At 51.2% G+C, this 17800-nt stretch overlaps 2 protein-coding genes across 2 annotated transcripts in view; both read left to right on the forward strand.

Annotated features, from left to right (window-relative positions):
* Positions 1-191: 191 nt before the first annotated feature.
* Positions 192-11132, forward strand: NCLIV_052590 (conserved hypothetical protein; the record flags this gene model as incomplete). Its single annotated transcript, XM_003884812.1, has 17 exons — positions 192-202; positions 568-830; positions 1128-1231; positions 1486-1553; positions 2203-2458; positions 2654-2757; positions 3250-3352; positions 3983-4033; positions 5599-5867; positions 6321-6419; positions 6972-7044; positions 7747-7869; positions 8287-8388; positions 8896-8979; positions 9430-9990; positions 10596-10704; positions 11035-11132. 17 exons carry the CDS (start codon positions 192-194, stop codon positions 11130-11132), a joined length of 2478 nt encoding a protein of 825 aa, XP_003884861.1.
* A 4089-nt stretch (positions 11133-15221) lies between these two features.
* The window catches only part of NCLIV_052600 (YEATS family protein, related), a gene marked incomplete at both ends in the record, with an annotated part of 3773 nt that continues 1194 nt past the window's right edge, over positions 15222-17800 (forward strand). The window contains 5 exons of the mRNA XM_003884813.1: positions 15222-15455; positions 15897-16029; positions 16397-16461; positions 16934-16981; positions 17522-17692. Coding sequence (XP_003884862.1) covers positions 15222-15455; positions 15897-16029; positions 16397-16461; positions 16934-16981; positions 17522-17692 — 651 coding nt within the window. The remainder of the gene's footprint in view (positions 15456-15896; positions 16030-16396; positions 16462-16933; positions 16982-17521; positions 17693-17800) is intronic.

Genomic DNA, 17800 nt, shown 5'->3' on the forward strand with positions numbered 1-17800 from the left:
CCTTCCTTGGTAGGATCTTTTTTGTCCTTGTTCTTCTCTCTCTTTATTCGCGTTCGGATTCTCGTTCTGCCTGCATGCTTATCCTTCGTCTTCTCCGGGGGGGACGTGAGGGCTTTACACGTGTTTCGCCCGTCTTCCCCTCTCGTCTGTTTTTCTTTTACCTCTCCGTCCCTCTTCGTTGCTGACCATGCATGCAACGCCTGTAAGAGCGCGACCCGCCGCCCTGTCGCGGTGGAGGTCTGCGACGCTCTCTTCCTTCTCTTTCTCTTTTGCGGCTCCTTCGGGGCCTGGCTCTTCCTCCCTGAGCGTTTCTCCTTCTTCCGTTCCCTACCCTCTGTCTTCGTCTTCATCGCGGCCTCCGTCGTCTCCTTTTTGTTCTCCCTTTTCTTCTCTCTGCAAGTCACGCGTTCGCCACCTGGGCCTTCGATTCCCTGTCTCTCGACGCGCATCTCTTCTTCCTTCGTCGTTTTCCTCCGCTTCTTCGGCCGTCCCCCCAGTATCTTCCCTGTCTTCTGTTCCCTCGTTGTCTTCGGCACCTTCCTCCGCGGGGGTCGTGCTGTCTCCCAGTTCTTTGCCTGGCCCTCTGAAACCTACCCAAGCGTTTCTGTCTCGTCTGTCCCCGTTCTCGGCCGTGGCGCGACCCCACGCCCGCGGAACAGGCCGGGACCACTCGAGACGCACGGAGTCTCGCGACGATCCACGAGAAGCAGAAAGTGACACGCGCTCCTGGGAAAATCCGCAAGACGCCCAATGGACCCACCTCGCCCGCCCCGAAATCGAGGCGGCTCTCGACAGTCTCCTTGTTGACCCCGCCAAACAACGAGACACAGGTACACGTTTTTTCGTATCTCTCCCTCACGAACTCAACTCCTCTTCACTCTTCCTTTCCTTTGCTTCCCGTACGTTCGGTGCCTCCAACCTCCATAACGATCAAACTCTTATCCCCCTCCGAGTCTCCGCAGCTTCTCAACTCTCTCGGTGCGCCTCCATATATATATATATATATATATATATATATATATATATATAACCTGGGTTTTCCTTGGACCCTCCTGGCAAGGCGAAAAGAGCGAGTTTCCCCCAGAAGTTTCGTTTTTTAAATGGAGTCTCTCCGATTTCTGTCTCAGGTGTCGCCTGGGTCGTAGGGCCTGTCGGAGTTGGAAAGAGCTACATGGCGCAGTTCGCGGTCCAGAAAGTGAAGAACCAGCCTTCCCAGGCTCTCGACTCTTTTGTAAGTCGCCGAGTCACGTTCTTGCCGACACTTTCCAGGCAACGAAACGCAAACTCAAATGCAGAAACATACGCTCGCCAACCTATGCGCGCCTCAACGTTTTCAAATATATATATATATATATATATATATATATATGTATATGTGCATATCTACATATATGGGTGTATATATGATTTTGTTTGTGTGGCGGTGCCTGTCCATATATGCAAGCGTGTGTACGCATATGTGCGCGTATGTGCATGTGCTTTCAGGGGTGTATCTGTGCATTCGAGATACCTCACCGACTTCAGCACATGCATGAATATGCGCATCTTTATACGTATGTGTATGTATTTTTATCCCTGTATATGTGTAATTGTATGTGTTCGTATATAAATGTGTATGCATTTGTGTGTGCGTCGCTGTTGTTGTGGGCGTGCGCTGATCTCTCGGGTGTTAGGAGAAGCCGATGGGGCGCCGACATCTGTATGCATGCGTGTGGAGCACGCGGGATTTCTCTCCCAGTTTCTTCTTTTCGCGTTCGCTTCTTCCGCTTCTCGCCGTCTGTCTCGGTTCAGGTGCTAGCCTTCGGCATGAAGGCGGTGGCGCATGCAAGTTTTCCCGTCTTGCTCGGCGTCTTTCAAAGGTCATTGGCGACGCAACTCCTCGCGCAATACGCAACTCGTTCGCGCCTCGCCGCCTCGCCGGCTGGTTTTTTTCCCACGCGTCCGACGGAGACACCAGTGTCACGAGAGCCCTCGCCGCTTTCTGAAACTTTGACAGGGTGCGTCTTTGCATGCGCTCGGCTGGGCCTGTTCAGTTCGTGTCTCTTCCGTAATTTCCGGAGACCAGGTTCGGCGGTCACAATTCCTTCCTGTCTCTCTCTCTCTGTGTTTTCGACAAGGCGGCTTGCTCTTTTGTTTGCTCGCAGTTCATTCTCTACGCGTTTTGTTTCTCCCTCCTGCGCCGCCTCTGCACGGAACCTGCAGGCCTTGGATTTGCTCTGTTGTCGAGGCCGCGTGTCCCTCCTTTCGCCCCTTGGTCGCCTCGCTCCTGCGTTCCGCCGCTTCGTCGGCCTCACCTTCTTCTTCCTCTTCTTCCTCTTCTTCTTCCTCTTCTTCCTCTTTTTCTTCTTCGCTTAAGCCCCCGTTTGCGATCGGTGCGGGTCTGGCGCCGGTGGACGAGAAGGAAAGACAGGCGAGAGCGCTGCGTTTCGTGGAAGTGCTGGAAGACGAGAAGGTGAAGGTGAGACAGAAACGACTCACGGTCTCCCTGGGGCGAACGCGGAAACACATATCTCTTTTCCGTCTCTTCCTTTTCCTGCGCGCCGTCTCCTCAGGAGGGAAGGAGCTGCCTCACGGGGTGAGGAGCGCCCAGGGTTTTTGTAGGCGTCTTTGCTGCACGTTATTTTCCACAATTTCTCTGTTGTCTTGGTTTCAGTGCTTTCCCCACTGGAGAGGCTTGCTCGACTTCTTGGCTCAAAAAGTTCCCTCGTTCGCCAGGCAATCCAAGTTCTCAGAAAAAGAGCCGTGCGACGCAACCAGGTAAGCTTCTGTTGTGCATGCCCGCGGGTCTGCGGGCCTCGGCAAATGTGAGGAAATCGGCAATCACGGAAATCGCTTTCTTTTCTGTCTGACTGTCCGCGTGTCGGTATTTATTTATATATTTCTATAGGGATATAAAGAGAGAGTTTTGTGTGGATTCGTTTCGTGCGCTCTCACTTCTACGTCGTTCTCTCCCTGTTCATCTGCCTCTACAGCTGTTCATATATACCTCGCCCTCTCTCCATCTCTTTCTCTCTTTTGTTCTCCCTCTTGGTCTCTCTCGCGTTCTCTCTCTCCACATCTCTCCTCCACTCAACTTGCCTGCGTCTGTGTGCGAATAAGATTCATTTTGCTTTACCGGGGAGCCTCTCATCCAGTCTGAGTTCTCCTTCTCTCATGGAACTGGTTTGATTCTCTTGCCTCGTCTCTCCGCGTGTACTCTCCGTCACGTGTTAGCAGTCTTTTTCTTTGTTTCGTTTGACCTTGTTTTAGCGCTGCGTTCGGCCTGCTTCGCATGGCGGCGGCGCATGCGGAGAACACCGTGTCTTGGAAGGCGAGCGAGGGCGCGATTGCGGAGTATCCAACTGGAGAGAAGGTCAGAAAAAACCATTTTCAGATTTGGAGATTCCACACGCATTGCGGAAGCAAGACCACGCGCTGGGTCAGCCAAGACAGGCAAAGACACACAAGCGCTGCAAGCGCCACTCACGCAAACTCGCAGTCGATGTGAATCCTAGAAAGAAAGCAACGCGAGAAAAAGAGAGAACGAGCACGGACGAAGCCATGACAGTCTTCTCGCCGCACGCAACGATGCTCCTTGCGTCTATCCCTTGCATGCGCATATTGGTATATACATATATGAACGTATATATATATATATATATATATATATACGTATATATGTATATATAGGCCTGTATGAACGGGCACATGCATGCATCTATAATCGCAAATATACTTTCATATATACATTGGTGGATATATATGTATGTAAATATATATATATATATATATATATATGCATGGATATAGATATGGATATGCACACTAGCACAGACGTGCGAGGATATTTTGATGCATTTGTCTAATGTCTCTTTAGAGAGGAGTCGCGTTGGGGAATGGAGACGCGTGGGCGGAGGAGAGCTCGGTTTGGTTTGTTTCGTTGTCGCTCTTTTTGCTCTTCCTTCTAACTCAGATTCTCTGTTTTTCTTTTCGCTTCCTTCAGTGGCTGGGCTTCTTTGTAGCGCTTCTCGTCGGGCTGCAGAAAGCGACGGGGGTAAGAACGCCTTTCTTGTTTTCCCTTCTCTGCTTTCCTTTGTTCGCAGTCCTGCGTCTCTTTCTCCGTCTTCTCTTGCGTGTCCTTTTTCTCTTTCTTCGTCTCCTGTATCCGCTTCTCGTTCTTTTTTTCCGCGTTTTCCATTCTGCCTTTCTCTCAACTTGAAGCGGGAAGGCGGTCCTTCGGAGTCACTACAGGTCCAATCTTCCCCCTCGCTGTCACTTGAAGCAACGTTCTCGCATGCTTCTGTGTGGGCATCCACTTCTTCACACGCAAACATGCGCATATATTCTTGAGTGCATGTTTTTTTTTAAAAAATACAGCGACGGCGACGCATAAATAGAAGCAGCATCCAATTGAACTTGCGATAACGTGAAGATCTCTATTGGGCTTGTGAACACTCTAGGAAATGCCGTATGTGTAAATACATATACGCACATGTGTAAATACATATAAGCATAAGTGTAAATACATAGAAGCATATGCGAAAACACATTCAGTATTGGAACATATACCTTTAGTAGACAAATATATATGTATATATATGTTGGAGAGTCGCTTTTTTCTCTGTTTCTTTGCTCGTCCCCGCTTCGGTATCTGCCTTCTCGCCTTGAGCGTTTCCCCGAGCCCTTTCGTTTCGGGCGAAATGCCTTTTTTCCAGATTCGCCTCAGTTTGTGGATCGACGACGTCGAGATCCTCTGCCTGTCGCGCTACTTGGACGAACGTGGTCCCTTGTTCCTCTCTTCCCTCAATCGACTCTTCCAATCCGTACGAAACACGTTCTTTGCATGCAAGCACGAACACAGCCTTCGCCACACATATGTATATACACATATATAGTTGGATACGTCTACTGGTTCGCCTATGTCATCCTCTGCATCCTCTGCATGGATATATATATATATATATATATATATATATACGCATAGGTCTCCTGAATCCGCGAGGGCTCAATCTACATATGCGTATGCATGCAAAGAGAGAGGAGTCTGTCTTTCGGGCGAAGAGGCCGTGGGCGTTTCTCTTTCCTGGCGGTGAATTTTGTGTGCAGCGGATGGCAAATGCTTTTCGCTGTCTTTGCAGAGAGTGACAGTGTCTCCGTCATTTCGCGTGTGTGTGTTGAATGCTCCAGACGTTCTCCGTGATGTGCGCCGTAAACAGGCTTCTATCTATCCGTGCATATAAACATGAATTCGTATATCCATGGAACATTCATGTAACGATGCATATCTAGACGTGCCTCTGTACTAGTATTCATATATATATATATATATATATATATATATATATATATGGGCTTATGTACGCGCACACGCAAAAATGCATCCACCTACGTGCGCATTCGTGCACATATTATCTGTAGACATATCGGTATGTGTTCATATTTGTTCAATCACCGAACCGTATAAATCCGTAGTTCGAGCAGCTGATATATAGGCGAGTGCTTTGTCTGTAGTGTGCTGGCTCCTGTTTCCCGTGCGTTTCGTCCTTTTTCGTCTAGGCGCTTTGTTTCCATGTCGTTGTCTCTTTTTGTCTCTTTCTGCTTCGCTCTGTTCGTTTGCAGCCGCTCACCTCCTTTCCAATCGTTTTGCTCACAGCTGATTCGTTGACGAGCATTCGAGGCATCTGTTTGTCGCCTGACGAAGCGCGGGCCGGAACAACGCACAGCCGCGACTCGCCTACCTCCCCTGATTTAGAGGGTGGCGGTCATCAGGCCAAAGAGACGCCGAAGCCAGGCGCCAAGGAGAGAGAGGAAGGAAGCGCGAGGGAAGGAGAGGAGAGAAGAAATGTGGAAGTGATTGAAATCGGAGATTTGAGTCGGCAGACAGTGACGTGAGTTCCCAACAGGAAAGGTTGTGTGTCAGTGCAGGGAGAGGGGTAGACAGCCAGCGAGAGGCCATGGGACGATTCAGCAAAGACAGGAAGAAAAAGAAGAAAACGAGGGAGAAGAGAAAGAAACGAACGCGGGGAGGAAGTGGCGACGGGGTTAGGCCTTGTCTGGTGGCAGTGGAGACGCTCGTGTCGCCCACGTCCCCACTTTTGTCATCCCTCTTTTTGCTGGCTCTCCGTCGAGTTTTCTCCGGTCCGCTCTCTCTGCTTCTCCTGACCTTTTTTGCATCGTCTGTGTCTTTGTTTTCGAGGTTCATGTGTCGCATCCCGTCTCTCTACTTCTGCTTTTTCTTCCCCATTCTCTGTCTTCTTTCTCTGAGATGTCGTCCACCGCGCGTTCTCTTCTCTCTGTTTTCCAACCTCCGGGCTTGGCGTCTGACCTTCCTTTTTTTTCAGAGACATCTTGATCCCGAAAGTCACGTCTATCCCTGAAATCCCTCACGCGCTCTTCCTGGCCGTCGGCGGCAACTGCGCACTTATCGAAAAAATCACAAAGTAAATCAAAGATCAACCTCACTTCCCTACCTTCCTGTCCCCTGTATATATATATATATATATATATATTTATGCATGCAGAGATGTATAATTAAATACAAATTTAGATGTATATATATATATATATATATATATGTACATTGGCTCTTATGTAAGTGTCGATGCAAGTGCACTCTTGTATCTGCATAGTTATGGGGACCCATTCGAGTTTTGTATCTTGTGCGGTTTTCTCGGCATTTCGTCCTCGCCCTCCTTCTCTCTCTCTCTGCGGCATCCATGTGGAAAAGCAGATATGTAGGACTGCCACCTCAATTCTTTAAATATATATATATATATATATATATATACATATATGCACATGTATGCATATGTCTGCATATATATATATATATATGTAAGCATATGCATGCATGTATATATGTAGATGTAGGTATATGCCGCTGCATGCACATGTTTCAAGCTGGCTGTGGAGCCGAACATGTTTGTCAACGAAGCACAAGTGTGTGTGTTTATCTGCCATCTCGCTCTCTGTGTCTTGTTTGGGCTTCTCAGAGGTTTGATGAAACTGAACGGCGAGCTGTGGCTAGAGGCGAACAGAGCGCCTCCAGCGGACCACGTGAAGCAGGTGAGACTGGAAGAGATTTTTAAAAATGGACTAGTCGCGGATCTTTCAATCGGTGCCGAATCGCGGCGAGAAGATTCTTCTCTTCTCTGACACATCTAGCTGGAGATGAGGGGTGCGCTCCCTGTGAAAATGCCGATCCATCAGCCTAACGACAAAACTTCGACGAAAACGCGCAAGTGCTTCTCTCTGAAAACAATATGAAATCGTCGAAACAATCCTGCGTCGTAGTCGCCGGAAACATATCTACAACCTTACATTACATAAAACAAATGTATATATATATATATATATATATATATATGGTGTATCTGGATATATGACTAGACCGATACCTCGTTGTAAGTATAGATGACGATTATGCTGAAGCGAGGTAGTTCATGTTTTTTCATCTCAGTCTGTCGTTTCCCGTTTGATCCGAGGCACAGTTTTGGCATGTGTTGTGGAGCCATTTGTATTCGTCGCGTGATTTCTGCATTCTCGTCGTTGTGTGGCCATCGCTCTGATCGTTTTGTTTTCAATCGTTATCATCTGGTGTCGTCTCGGGCGTGTTCAGCCACCCTTGCCAAGCCTTCACCTCTCTCCTACAGTCTCTGCCTCTCTTCCGCGTGGGGTGGTTCGGTCAGTTTCTGCGTCTCTGCCTTCTCGATTTTCTTTGGTTTGTCTCTTTTTTATCAATCTGTTTCGCCTTCTTCGGTTTTGCAGGTGCGAGACCCCGACGAGGCCGAGCTCGCCAGAGACGCGACCGAGGAGGAAGAACGCGACTGGCGATGGTGCGAAAAACAAAAGGAATTCTGCAGAAACATCGCAAAAGACCTTCTCGTCGAGGTAATCGATCTGCGCGAAAGTCTGCATCTCTACAAAAGTACTCACGCGCGCTTTTCTCAGAGTTGAAAAGCACACGCATCCATCTATGCATCTCTATATCCACAAATATATCTCTATCTATCTATCTTTCTATCTATCTGTCTATATATATATATATATATATGTATTTATGCTTCGATATATGTAGGTGTATATACACACAGTTGTCTATCTGTATAAGTATATGTAGCGTATGATTTCTGTCTCCATGCGTGTGTGTTGTTTCGAAGGGGATGCATGGGTAGATGGTTAGGAGAGCGTCTGTTTTTTCCTGTTGTTTCCGTGATCGCTGCCTTTCGCGCATTGTTTTTCCTCGGGTTTTGGTTGTCGACGCGGCGGTGTCTTGTCGGTGCGGGGTGTCTGTACACCTCTCTGTAGGACGTCCGACTGTTTGAATGGCGCATGCAAAAATTTCTCTCTCTTCCGCTCCTGACGCGCCTGCGGGAAAAGCAGGGGAACGAAATTCACTTCCTCGTTACGGTAAGGAGTCGCACTCTTCAACAAGTCTCTGTCGAGACTCTTGGAGACAGAAAGAAATAGAGACGCAAATGCGCATCACGGGTTTTTACCGAAAACGAGGAAACACACACACCTTTTCCGTAAACCAGTGCCGAAACGCACGGCAGTAGATTTCCGTTTACATATTCGTATATATTTATATACATGCATATATGTTAAAGCAGCGAAAAGTACCCGAGCATATGCATACATGGACATACATAGGCATCAACACATATATACGCATAACTATATGTATAAACATATTTATACATGTGTACACAAATGTGTATGCATTTGCGTAGATAGGACGCGGTGTGTATCAGTTTGTGTGTGGTATGTGGATGCACGGTTCTTTGATCGTGGAGGAAAGGAAAGGCTCGTGCGTGTATGTTTTTTCGAGTCTTCGACTTTCTCTTCCGCAGCTTCTGTGTGCCTGCTCAAGGTCTGTGTTTTGTCGCTTTGTTTCTCTGGCCCTCGGTGTTTCAGGTTTTTGAGACGCTCCGGTATTTTCTTTCCAAGCCTTATCTGCTCAGTCGCAACCTCCTTCATCTGGACAATGTGGTGATTCTCGTAAGTTTCTTTGTCGTCTCTTTTCTCGTCTCTTTTCTCGTCTCTTTTCTCGTTTCCTTTCTCAGTTCCTTCCTCGCTGTTTTTTCGGGGGAAGAGGCCGTGCGGCGTAGAGGGGCTGTTTTCCGAGGCGAGACGGGCGGAGGAAAGAGGCGGATGGTTTGAGTCTCGAGGCGAACCGGAAAAGAGAAAGAGACTGACTCAGAGAGGATGGCGATCACAAGCAACGCACGCGAGACGAGACGACGTAAAAAACGGGGACATTTGGAAAGGAAAGCAACTGACACAGAGGCGGTTTACACAGCCTTGAACGCTGAAAACGAACGAGGAGAGGGAGGGCAGTCCGCGACAGAAGATCCAGAAGAACTGAGATGAGATGAAACCGGTTTCGGGGCTGTGGAGGAAGACGCACTGCGCGAAGATAAAGAAGAATGCAGCACAGACGACTGAGAGAGGCTGCAAGCCCTAGAAGTCTTGGAGGAGGCAGAGAGGCGAGAGGAAGGAGAAGCGGATGTCGAAGAGGGTGATAAAGAAGAAGATAAAGACGTGGACGTCTTAGACAGGGACAAAGACTTTGAGGAGGCAGAAGACATAGAAGAGGATGATAAAGAAGAAGATGAAGAAGTGGAAGCCTTATGCACTGAAGAAGACGTTGAGGAGGAAGGAGTCTTAGAAGAGGAAGAGACAGAAGAAGATAACGCGGAAGAAGATGGTGAAGAAGATAAAGACGTGGAAGTCTTAGAGAGGGAAGAAGACTTTGAGGAGGAAGAACTCTTCGAAGAGGAAGACACAGAAGAAGATAAAGACGTGGAAGTCTTAGACAGGGAAGAACACGTTGAGGAGGCAGAGGTCTTAGAAGAGGAAGAGACAGAAGAAGATAACGAGGAAGATGATGATAAAGAAGAAGATAAAGACGTGGAAGTCTTAGAGAGGGAAGAAGACTTTGTGGAGGAAGAAGTCTTCGAAGAGGAAGAAGACTTGGAAGTGGACAGTAATGTAGAATCTGAAGAAGAGGTAGAATGGTGTGAAGTGGAGGATACTGTCGAAGAATGAGAGGGGCGAGATGAATGCGTGGAGGCAGTCAGAGACGCAGACGAAGATAACGCTTTTGAGAGGACAGAAGACGTAGTAGAGGTCTCGCGTTCCGCAGGCGAGGGCTTTAAAGAAGACTGGAAACGAAAAGGTGTTGAAGTCGACGCATACACTCGATCAGGAGACAAAGGCGAAGCTTGAGATCCCGTAGATGATTTTAAAGAAGCATTCAGCTGCGAAGATACGGAAGTCCTCGATGTTAAAGCCGTCTCTGTGGGGTAGTTATGTTTCTCATTGCCTGACGTGGACATGTTGAAGTTTTCTCCCGAGTGTGTCGATGCCAGATTCGAGGCCAGAGATGAATGAGGACAGGCCTGCGAGGGAGACACTTTGTCTGCTCGAGAAAACTCGGCCAGCGGGGCAGCTGGAAAGCAGGCGGTGTTCTCTCGCTCCATGTTTTCTTTCGTGAATTTGTTCGTTCCGTATTTTGCTGACGAGCGCGACGAGGCGGTCCACCGAGCGTTTTCTTGGGGACGACCGGGGTTGCATCTACCTCGCAAAAATGTTCTACGTTTTTGCTTCTCCAGGGGCTGCTGGACGTGGGGCTTTTGACGGCAAAGTTTCAGCCGAGTCGAGTCGAGGTCGCCAACGAGCTGTACAGACACCTGCTGTCGGACTACATGAACACGCGATACGGTAGGGCCTGCGCAGGAAACGAGAAAGGCGCACAAAGAGGATGGGGAAACGCAGAGAGATAGCAGAAGGGATGAACAGGCAAAAGAGCTTTGTCTGCGTGCTCAGGACTGTCCAATGTACGATGCAAACGTCATCTGGAAACCGCTTTTCGAGGTCTTTGTCCATTCGTAACCAGGGTGGCCTTCCCGAATTCCTCTCTGTGTCTCTCATGTTTCTTCGGGGTTCGTTTCTCCCGCGTTTCCGCACTTTCTGCTTCCGCCGCGCGAGGCCCGTTGCTTGTTCCTTTTCCCATTTGTTCCCTGGCGCCTTCACTGCTGCTCGTCTTTGCAGCTCTTCTTTCCGTGGACCAGAAGGCCAGCTACAACCTGAACTGGCTGATGAATGAGAAATCCATCAAGTTCCACGTCGACCGTCTTCCTGAGTTTTAGTTGAGGAGAGCGAGAGAACAGGGAGAGGAAAACAAGATAAGATCACAGCCATTGCCTCGTTGTCGCGTGGCAACCTACGGTGCTTGCTCCACTACGGGGCTCAGAAGGGGCCGCCACGCTGGTTTTCTTCGCTTACTCTTCGAACGAAGAAACGGAAACACACAGACACGAGAAGGCGGCTCTCAAACGCCGTCTCTGTCTGCCTCTCTATCTTCCCGTTTCCGCCCTCCTTCCTTATCTGTCATACACTCCTGCTGGTGTGTTCAAGCGAGAGACGAAGAAAAGGACGACGGCAAAAGACACGGCAATCGACAAGCGCAGAGCTGCTTTCGGCACCGACAGGTTTGCAATGTGTGGGATTTTGCTCCTTCCATCTTCCTGCGGTTCGCCTCCCATACCTGTTGGTCTTGTGCCGTGTTTTCTGTCTGTATGTGTCCAATTCGTTTTGTTGCGTCGAAATTCGGACGCGATCTGCCTTTCTTAGTCGCCCTCCGTTGGAACCCCGGCGATGTGATTAGCCGCGTTCACTGGAGCAGTGCTAAGCTCGGAATACCGTTCTTTCCCACCGCTTTTGCCCGCGTTTGTGCGAAGCACACGAAGTCCCCGAGGACCTAGGCAAGAGGCGGAGGCGTCTACCGGCAGTCGACTTCGAGGTTTCCTCCAGTCTCGGAGGGCTTTCGAGCGGCAGCTAGCGACGAGGGATCTTAACACGCAGAGTGGACTCAGTCGCACGGACAACAAAACACTTACGTTTCAACAACTTTTCATGCAACTCAGGCACCACCGAGGTACTAGGAAATAGGAAATTGCGTTAGTTCTTGCGCGCGCGGCAGACGAATCTCGGAGGGATCAGTCTCTCATCTCTCGACGGTGAACTGAGCACCTAGACTCCGGGACCCGGCGACGGGTGGTGAAGCGGCGTGTCGCGTCTCTCCAAAAGTCGCGTAGCAGCAAACAAAAACAGGAAGGTTTGTGGCGAAAGAAAAAAGCAAAGGGATGTCAGTCGTGGCAGGGTGGATGAGGAAGCTCTCCAGAGACTCTGGAGAGAATTTGCGTGTGTGAATGGAACAAACTCGCATGCCAGAGATGGCGCTTTTGGCACAAATCCTGTTTGGGCGGTTGGCAGCTCTCGCAGGAACGGGGAGAGACTGGAAACCGAAAGTTGAGTCCGCGTTTCTCTCCAAGTGACTTCACGTTTCACGGCACGAGCGAGCGAACCCACGATCGGCAAAGAGAAGCAAAATCGATGATGCGCAGCTTGCAAGTTTTCCGCCGCCTCCAGCACGCCGGGGGGCCGTGTGCCGTCTAGCGTCCGTGTCGAGGCTCGGTGGCACAGAACAAGGCAAGAAACGCGGATGGGGAAAGGAAGGGAACCTGGACCGAGAAACTCACGGACGAAAGAACTTCCCCGATGCTGCCAGAAGGAAACGCGGGACCGTTTTATGTCGGCGTCGTTGTGTCCGTGGCCTTCCCTCCGTCTTGAGCAAATGTATAGGTCGGATCGAGAACAAGTGTTACTGTGTTGGGCAGATTCTGAGAGAGGCGAAATGCCTTCCCAGAAACGCAAAAACGGAGAATGGAAAGCCTGACACGGGTGCTTCGAACGGTATACGCGAAGGTCGCCTCACTCTTGAAGGAACCAAAAAGTACGGGCTTTTGGTTTCGGATCGACGCGCGGCCCTAAGCAGAAGGCCGTCCTTCAAAAACCTGGAGAACTGCAGAAAGCAGCCGTGAAGAAACCCCAGAAGAGAAGCATTCCGTTAAACTCCTCATCGTTCGTCAGCTCTGTCTAGCTTTACTCCCCCCGGCTCCTCGCAGTCAGTGTCCACCATTGTTTGTGGGCGGAGTCCCCGTTTGCGCGTCGTAGACCCCCGCCAAGTTTTTGTTTTTCCTGAGCCTCCGCCGATCCCGTACTCAAAAGGGATCCTCTGCACACCATCAACAAATCATGGCTCGTAACGAATCTGGGCTGAATCGTCGGTTTTCGTCGGAGGAAACCACACACTCACGCTATGCTGAGAGGCCTCCCGTCGTGCGGGATCTAAGAAAACACACATTGTTGGATCGTGCGAGTTCAGTGTAGGCAAAAGGAAGCGTCGCTGCCACTTGATGAAGACCGCCACACAGGCTCCATGAGATGGCAAATCGAAGAAAACACCAGAGCTGGACAAGTCAGAACACGCAATGCCAGTCGAGTAGTAACCGCTGGAACGTACGCCCAGGCAAGCAGGGGAAACAGGTTGGAATGTCCTTGAAAGAACAGACTGCTCGGCACATGGACGCGCCAGAAGAGGCTGTCAGAGAACTCCACGATTCACGTGTTTTTCTGCCGATCCTTGTTTTCAAACGTCCCTTCACTGCTCCAATCCTAGCTCACGTTTTCGTTCCGACTTGCGACTGTCTTGGGCCCGGGAAAGCCGGCTTTGTTCCAGTACAAGTCAACCCGGCACGCATCTTTTGCTGTTTTCGCCAGTGAAACTGCGACAGCTTTCCGGGATGGCAATCGCCGTGTTTCCGTGTTTGTTGGCGGTCTTTCGAGTCCGTGCGCCTGCAGGTTCCGCTTCGAGTCGTAGAGAATACGCTCGTAGTCTGTGGTGGTGTGCGACGGAGTTGCAGTGCCCTGTGTACTCCAAACAATTTACGGGTATCTGCTAGCGTTTAGACCTCTTCAGAAGTTCTGCACTGCTAACGCGTTTCACACGGTGTCTTGTTTTGCAGATGTGCTTCACTGAACGCACGAGCAGCGGGTGCGCTCCTCCATTGAGGATCGCTTCGAGGCGTCGGCGGATTTTTGCCCCGCGAGTGGTCTACAGCAATAAGAGAAATCCTCGCATCCCCTCGAAAAGTGAGAGTCTGCCGACTGGAGAGAACGACGCACGCTTCCGTTTGAGGCGCATGCGGCTTCCACGTGGCCGTTCTTTGTATTCCAGAGCCTGGATTTCCTGCTCGCCTCTTCTTTGTTCGTGTTTCACAGCGTCAAGTCGTTTCCCTCTTGGGATTCTCCGGTCTCTGTTTAGGCCAGAAACGCACTCTGGCTCTTTTGGGGAGAGCAGAGAAAAACCACTGCTCTCCAAACTGTGTGCTTTTGTGGGGCTTCGACGCAAAGAGCTGTGATTCGTGTCTAGGTTAGAACCGTCGCACGGCGCCGGCTGGCTGCAGTCTGCGAGTCTGCGCAGAGATGGATTGAGCGCATGCGGTCTCACTGCTGGGTTCCTCTCTGCTGCATGCACGGCGACATGGGAGACTTTTCCACGAGGAAAAAGGGACGGAAAAGGGAAGACCACCGCGAGAAAAAAGACCTTTCTCTTCTCTCGTTTCCCTGCTGCTACCCTTTGCAAGAACATCTACATTTTCGGGGAACGTGCCAGCAGGCGGTGTGCCTGGGGGCAGAGTCGACACCCGGATCTTCCTGCGAGTCGCCGATAGCGTTTTTCTTCGAAATCGAGACTCTGCACACTGTCTCCTTTGCTGTTTTTCTTCCCCCCTTTTCCCTCCAGAATTCCCGGTTTCCTTTTCTCTCCGCTCTTCGTCTCCGCACGCACACCCTCCTGTCTTTCCCCGTCTCTCCGTTCCGCCGCTGTCTTCACGTTTCTCTGTATCCTCTCGTCTTCCACTGTCCACCGCGAGTCTATCCTCCTCCCCTGCTTCGTTGTCACTTGTCCCTTCCACCTTCCTTCCTCACTTTTGTCTTGTCTCTCTTCTTCCTGTTCTTCCTCTCTTCTCTTGCTCTCTCGTTCCGTTCTTCTGTCTTCTGCTCTCTTCCCCCTTGCTTTCCTCTTGGTCTGACCTGCTTCCCCCCCGTGGTCCTTCTCCCCTCTCTTCCCTCCTTCTTCTGTTTCTCTCTCAACTCGTCTTCTGTTTCTTTCTCAACTCTCTCTCCACTCTTCTTCTGCTTCTTTCTCAACTCTCTCTCCACTCTTCTTCTGTCGTGTCTCGCTCCACTCGCCTTCTGTCGTGTTTCTCTCAGCTCTCCTCTTCTGTTTCTCTGTCAATTCTTCCCTCTCAACTCGTCTGCTCGCGTCTCTCTCTCAACTCTCTCTCAACTTTTCCTCTGTCGTGTATCCAAATCTTTCCGCTCTCTCTTCGATAATGCCGCGAGACCGCAGCGGCGGGGGAGCGCCCGCGTCCTGGGAGGGGCGAGAAGACGCCGCTGCGATCGCAGGCGCCGCGACGGGCGCGTCTGTAGGCTGGCGCGAATCGACGCATGTGCCTCGCTCGGCGCGCGCGCACAGCCACGCTCAAGAAGGCGCGAGAATCCTCAAGGGCCTTACCGTGCGTAAAACCTTCGTTCTCGGCAGCTACGCCTTTCGCCTCTCTCCAGTGGTAAGTCCTCGTGAAAAACGAGAGAAAGAAACGCGGAAGGAAAGGGGAGCGCAAGAAGAACAGAGCAGTGGGAGGCGCACAGACGTGGGGAGGCAGGCGTGCGGAGGGGAGACGACACATCTGTAGAGACAGGACAGTCTCGGGAACAGATGGACATCTACGGGCAGAGAAGTAGGCAGGACCCTGAGGCGAGGGGGAAGAATGGCGTGGAGAAAGAACGAAGAGGACGAGAGACGGTCGCAGGAGCGTGCGGGGCTGCGGGGTTTCGGCGAGGGCTGCTGAGGAGGGACGCCGATTTCACGAAAAACGCGAGAGACGAAAACCGAGCGCAGCCAGAAAGAACATAGACACGCGCTCGGACGCTGTCACAGAGGTCTTTACACACGCCCCCCTTTCCCCCCCCGTGTTTTTTCGTCTGTCTTTTTTCGTGCCCCGGTTCAGGAGAAGAAGAAGTACAACGACATGACCCACAAATGGACATGTCTGTTGCGAGCGCTGAATGGCGAGGATCTCACCTACTGCGTGAAGAAAGTTGTCTTCGAACTGGATCCGTCCTTCGTCAATCCGAAAAGAAGTACGTAACTCGGAGAAGAGCGACGAGCGAGGAGAACCGCGCGGCCACAAAGGTCCGCAGACAGAAGAGTTGGAACGGAAGACACGAGTGGCGCCTTTTCTGGGAACAGATGGAGAGCGCAGCCGCTCGCCGAATGCTCAAACCCCCTCGCGTAACTCCAGACGGAGCTTCATCGTGCACTCAGTCCCTTTTGGCTGCGCAACGTCTCCCTTCTGTTGAATCTCGTGGCTTGATTTTTGCCTCGACGCTTGGCTTCGAGTGCGCAAACACAGTGGCAAAGACGCCCGTCTGCGCGGCGACTCGACGGGCCCTTTCCCTCCACAGAGACGTCGGCGGTCGCGCTGTCTCCGTGCGTGTTGCGTCACAGCACTAACCCACCCGCCGTACGAAGTGTCGGAGGCAGGCTGGGGCGAATTCCAGATTTCCGTCAAAGTCCACTTCATCGATGACTCTCTGCCTCCGGCGGAGCTCCGTCACTTCCTCCGGGCAAGTCACGACTTTTTTTTTCTGGATTTTCCCACCTGCTAGCGCGTTGCCTTCCGTTGCTTGGCTCTCCCGGTCGCCTGCTTCGCCGCTCCTCGGCCCGCTTTTGCCGAGATTGTCCTCTTTCGTGCCGGGATTCTTCTGCCCCTCGATGTGCTCCTCCTGTGTTTTGGAACACTCCGTCTCTCTTCTGGAGACGCGTGGCTGGCCCAATCTTCGCCTTTCCGCGGATGTCCCTTCAGTTTCCTGCGGCTTTCTTCTCTCCGATCCTCTGAATCCTTTCCCTCGTCCCCTGTGTTCCCTTCGCGCTGGATGTTTTCCCTTCTCATGGATGTTTTCCCTTCTCATGGATGTTTTCCCTTCTCATGGATGTTTTCCCTTCTCATGGATGTCCTCTTCTTTCCGTTTTCGCCTTTCGCAGCTCAACCCGGAAGGCGGCCATGTCGTGGGCCCGTGCGTCGCCGCGGAGGTAATAACGGCTGCATGCGGCGCATCTTGCAGAGGTTCCCGGTCGACTGCGGAGGAGGCTCGGCCTTTCTCCTTGTGGAGACGACGTCGCTGTCGCCGGGTCCCGTCTAGCCGCGTGGACAGCACACACGCCCTTTCCCCCTTGTGCTCCCAGCAAAAAAACAGACGCACCCGCGACGGCGAAGCGTAGATCGCGCTCGACCAGAAAGAAGTTCGACACTATTACATGTCTACGAAATGTCTGTGCTTTCACGCGAGCATCTGCATGACGCTGAAGTTGAGTTTGTCGAAGCCCACGCGCATGCGTGCGTGGGGACAACCGATGCTTGTATAGGAAGGCGCGTTGGGAAACACTGGATTCGATGTGTGTGTGTATAAACAGCCCATCGAGATCAACCTGCACCAGCGAAATCTCACTTTGCCTTTCCTGCGCCGTGTGCGTGTCTCGTTTTCGTCTGCGTTTCTCTGCCGTCGATCCTGTCAACCTCCGCTCTATCCGCGAGCGCGCGCGTTGCTCCTGCGGGTTTGCTGCCACCTGTAGACGCTCGACGAGGTACTGATTCACGAACCGAAGGAAAGCTTCTACGATGTGCTCATGGAAGGCCCCCACAAGCCGGCGGCGCCGCACGCGCTGGAAAAATATTTCCTTCAACAGCAGCCGCGATTCGACGAGCAAATGAAACTGCTCATGGGTGCCCAAGGCTTTGTCCAGGTGCGACACCGGAAAAAACAAGCTGCCGACTTCCTGTGGTTCCTTTATCCTCCCCCCGTCTCTTCTTTTCCCTTTCTCGTTTCTTATTCTTTTCTCTTTTCTTCTTTT

This window comes from Neospora caninum, chromosome X (assembly GCF_000208865.1).
Source record: "Neospora caninum Liverpool complete genome, chromosome X".
In the NCBI taxonomy this organism is placed as follows: domain Eukaryota; phylum Apicomplexa; class Conoidasida; order Eucoccidiorida; family Sarcocystidae; genus Neospora; species Neospora caninum.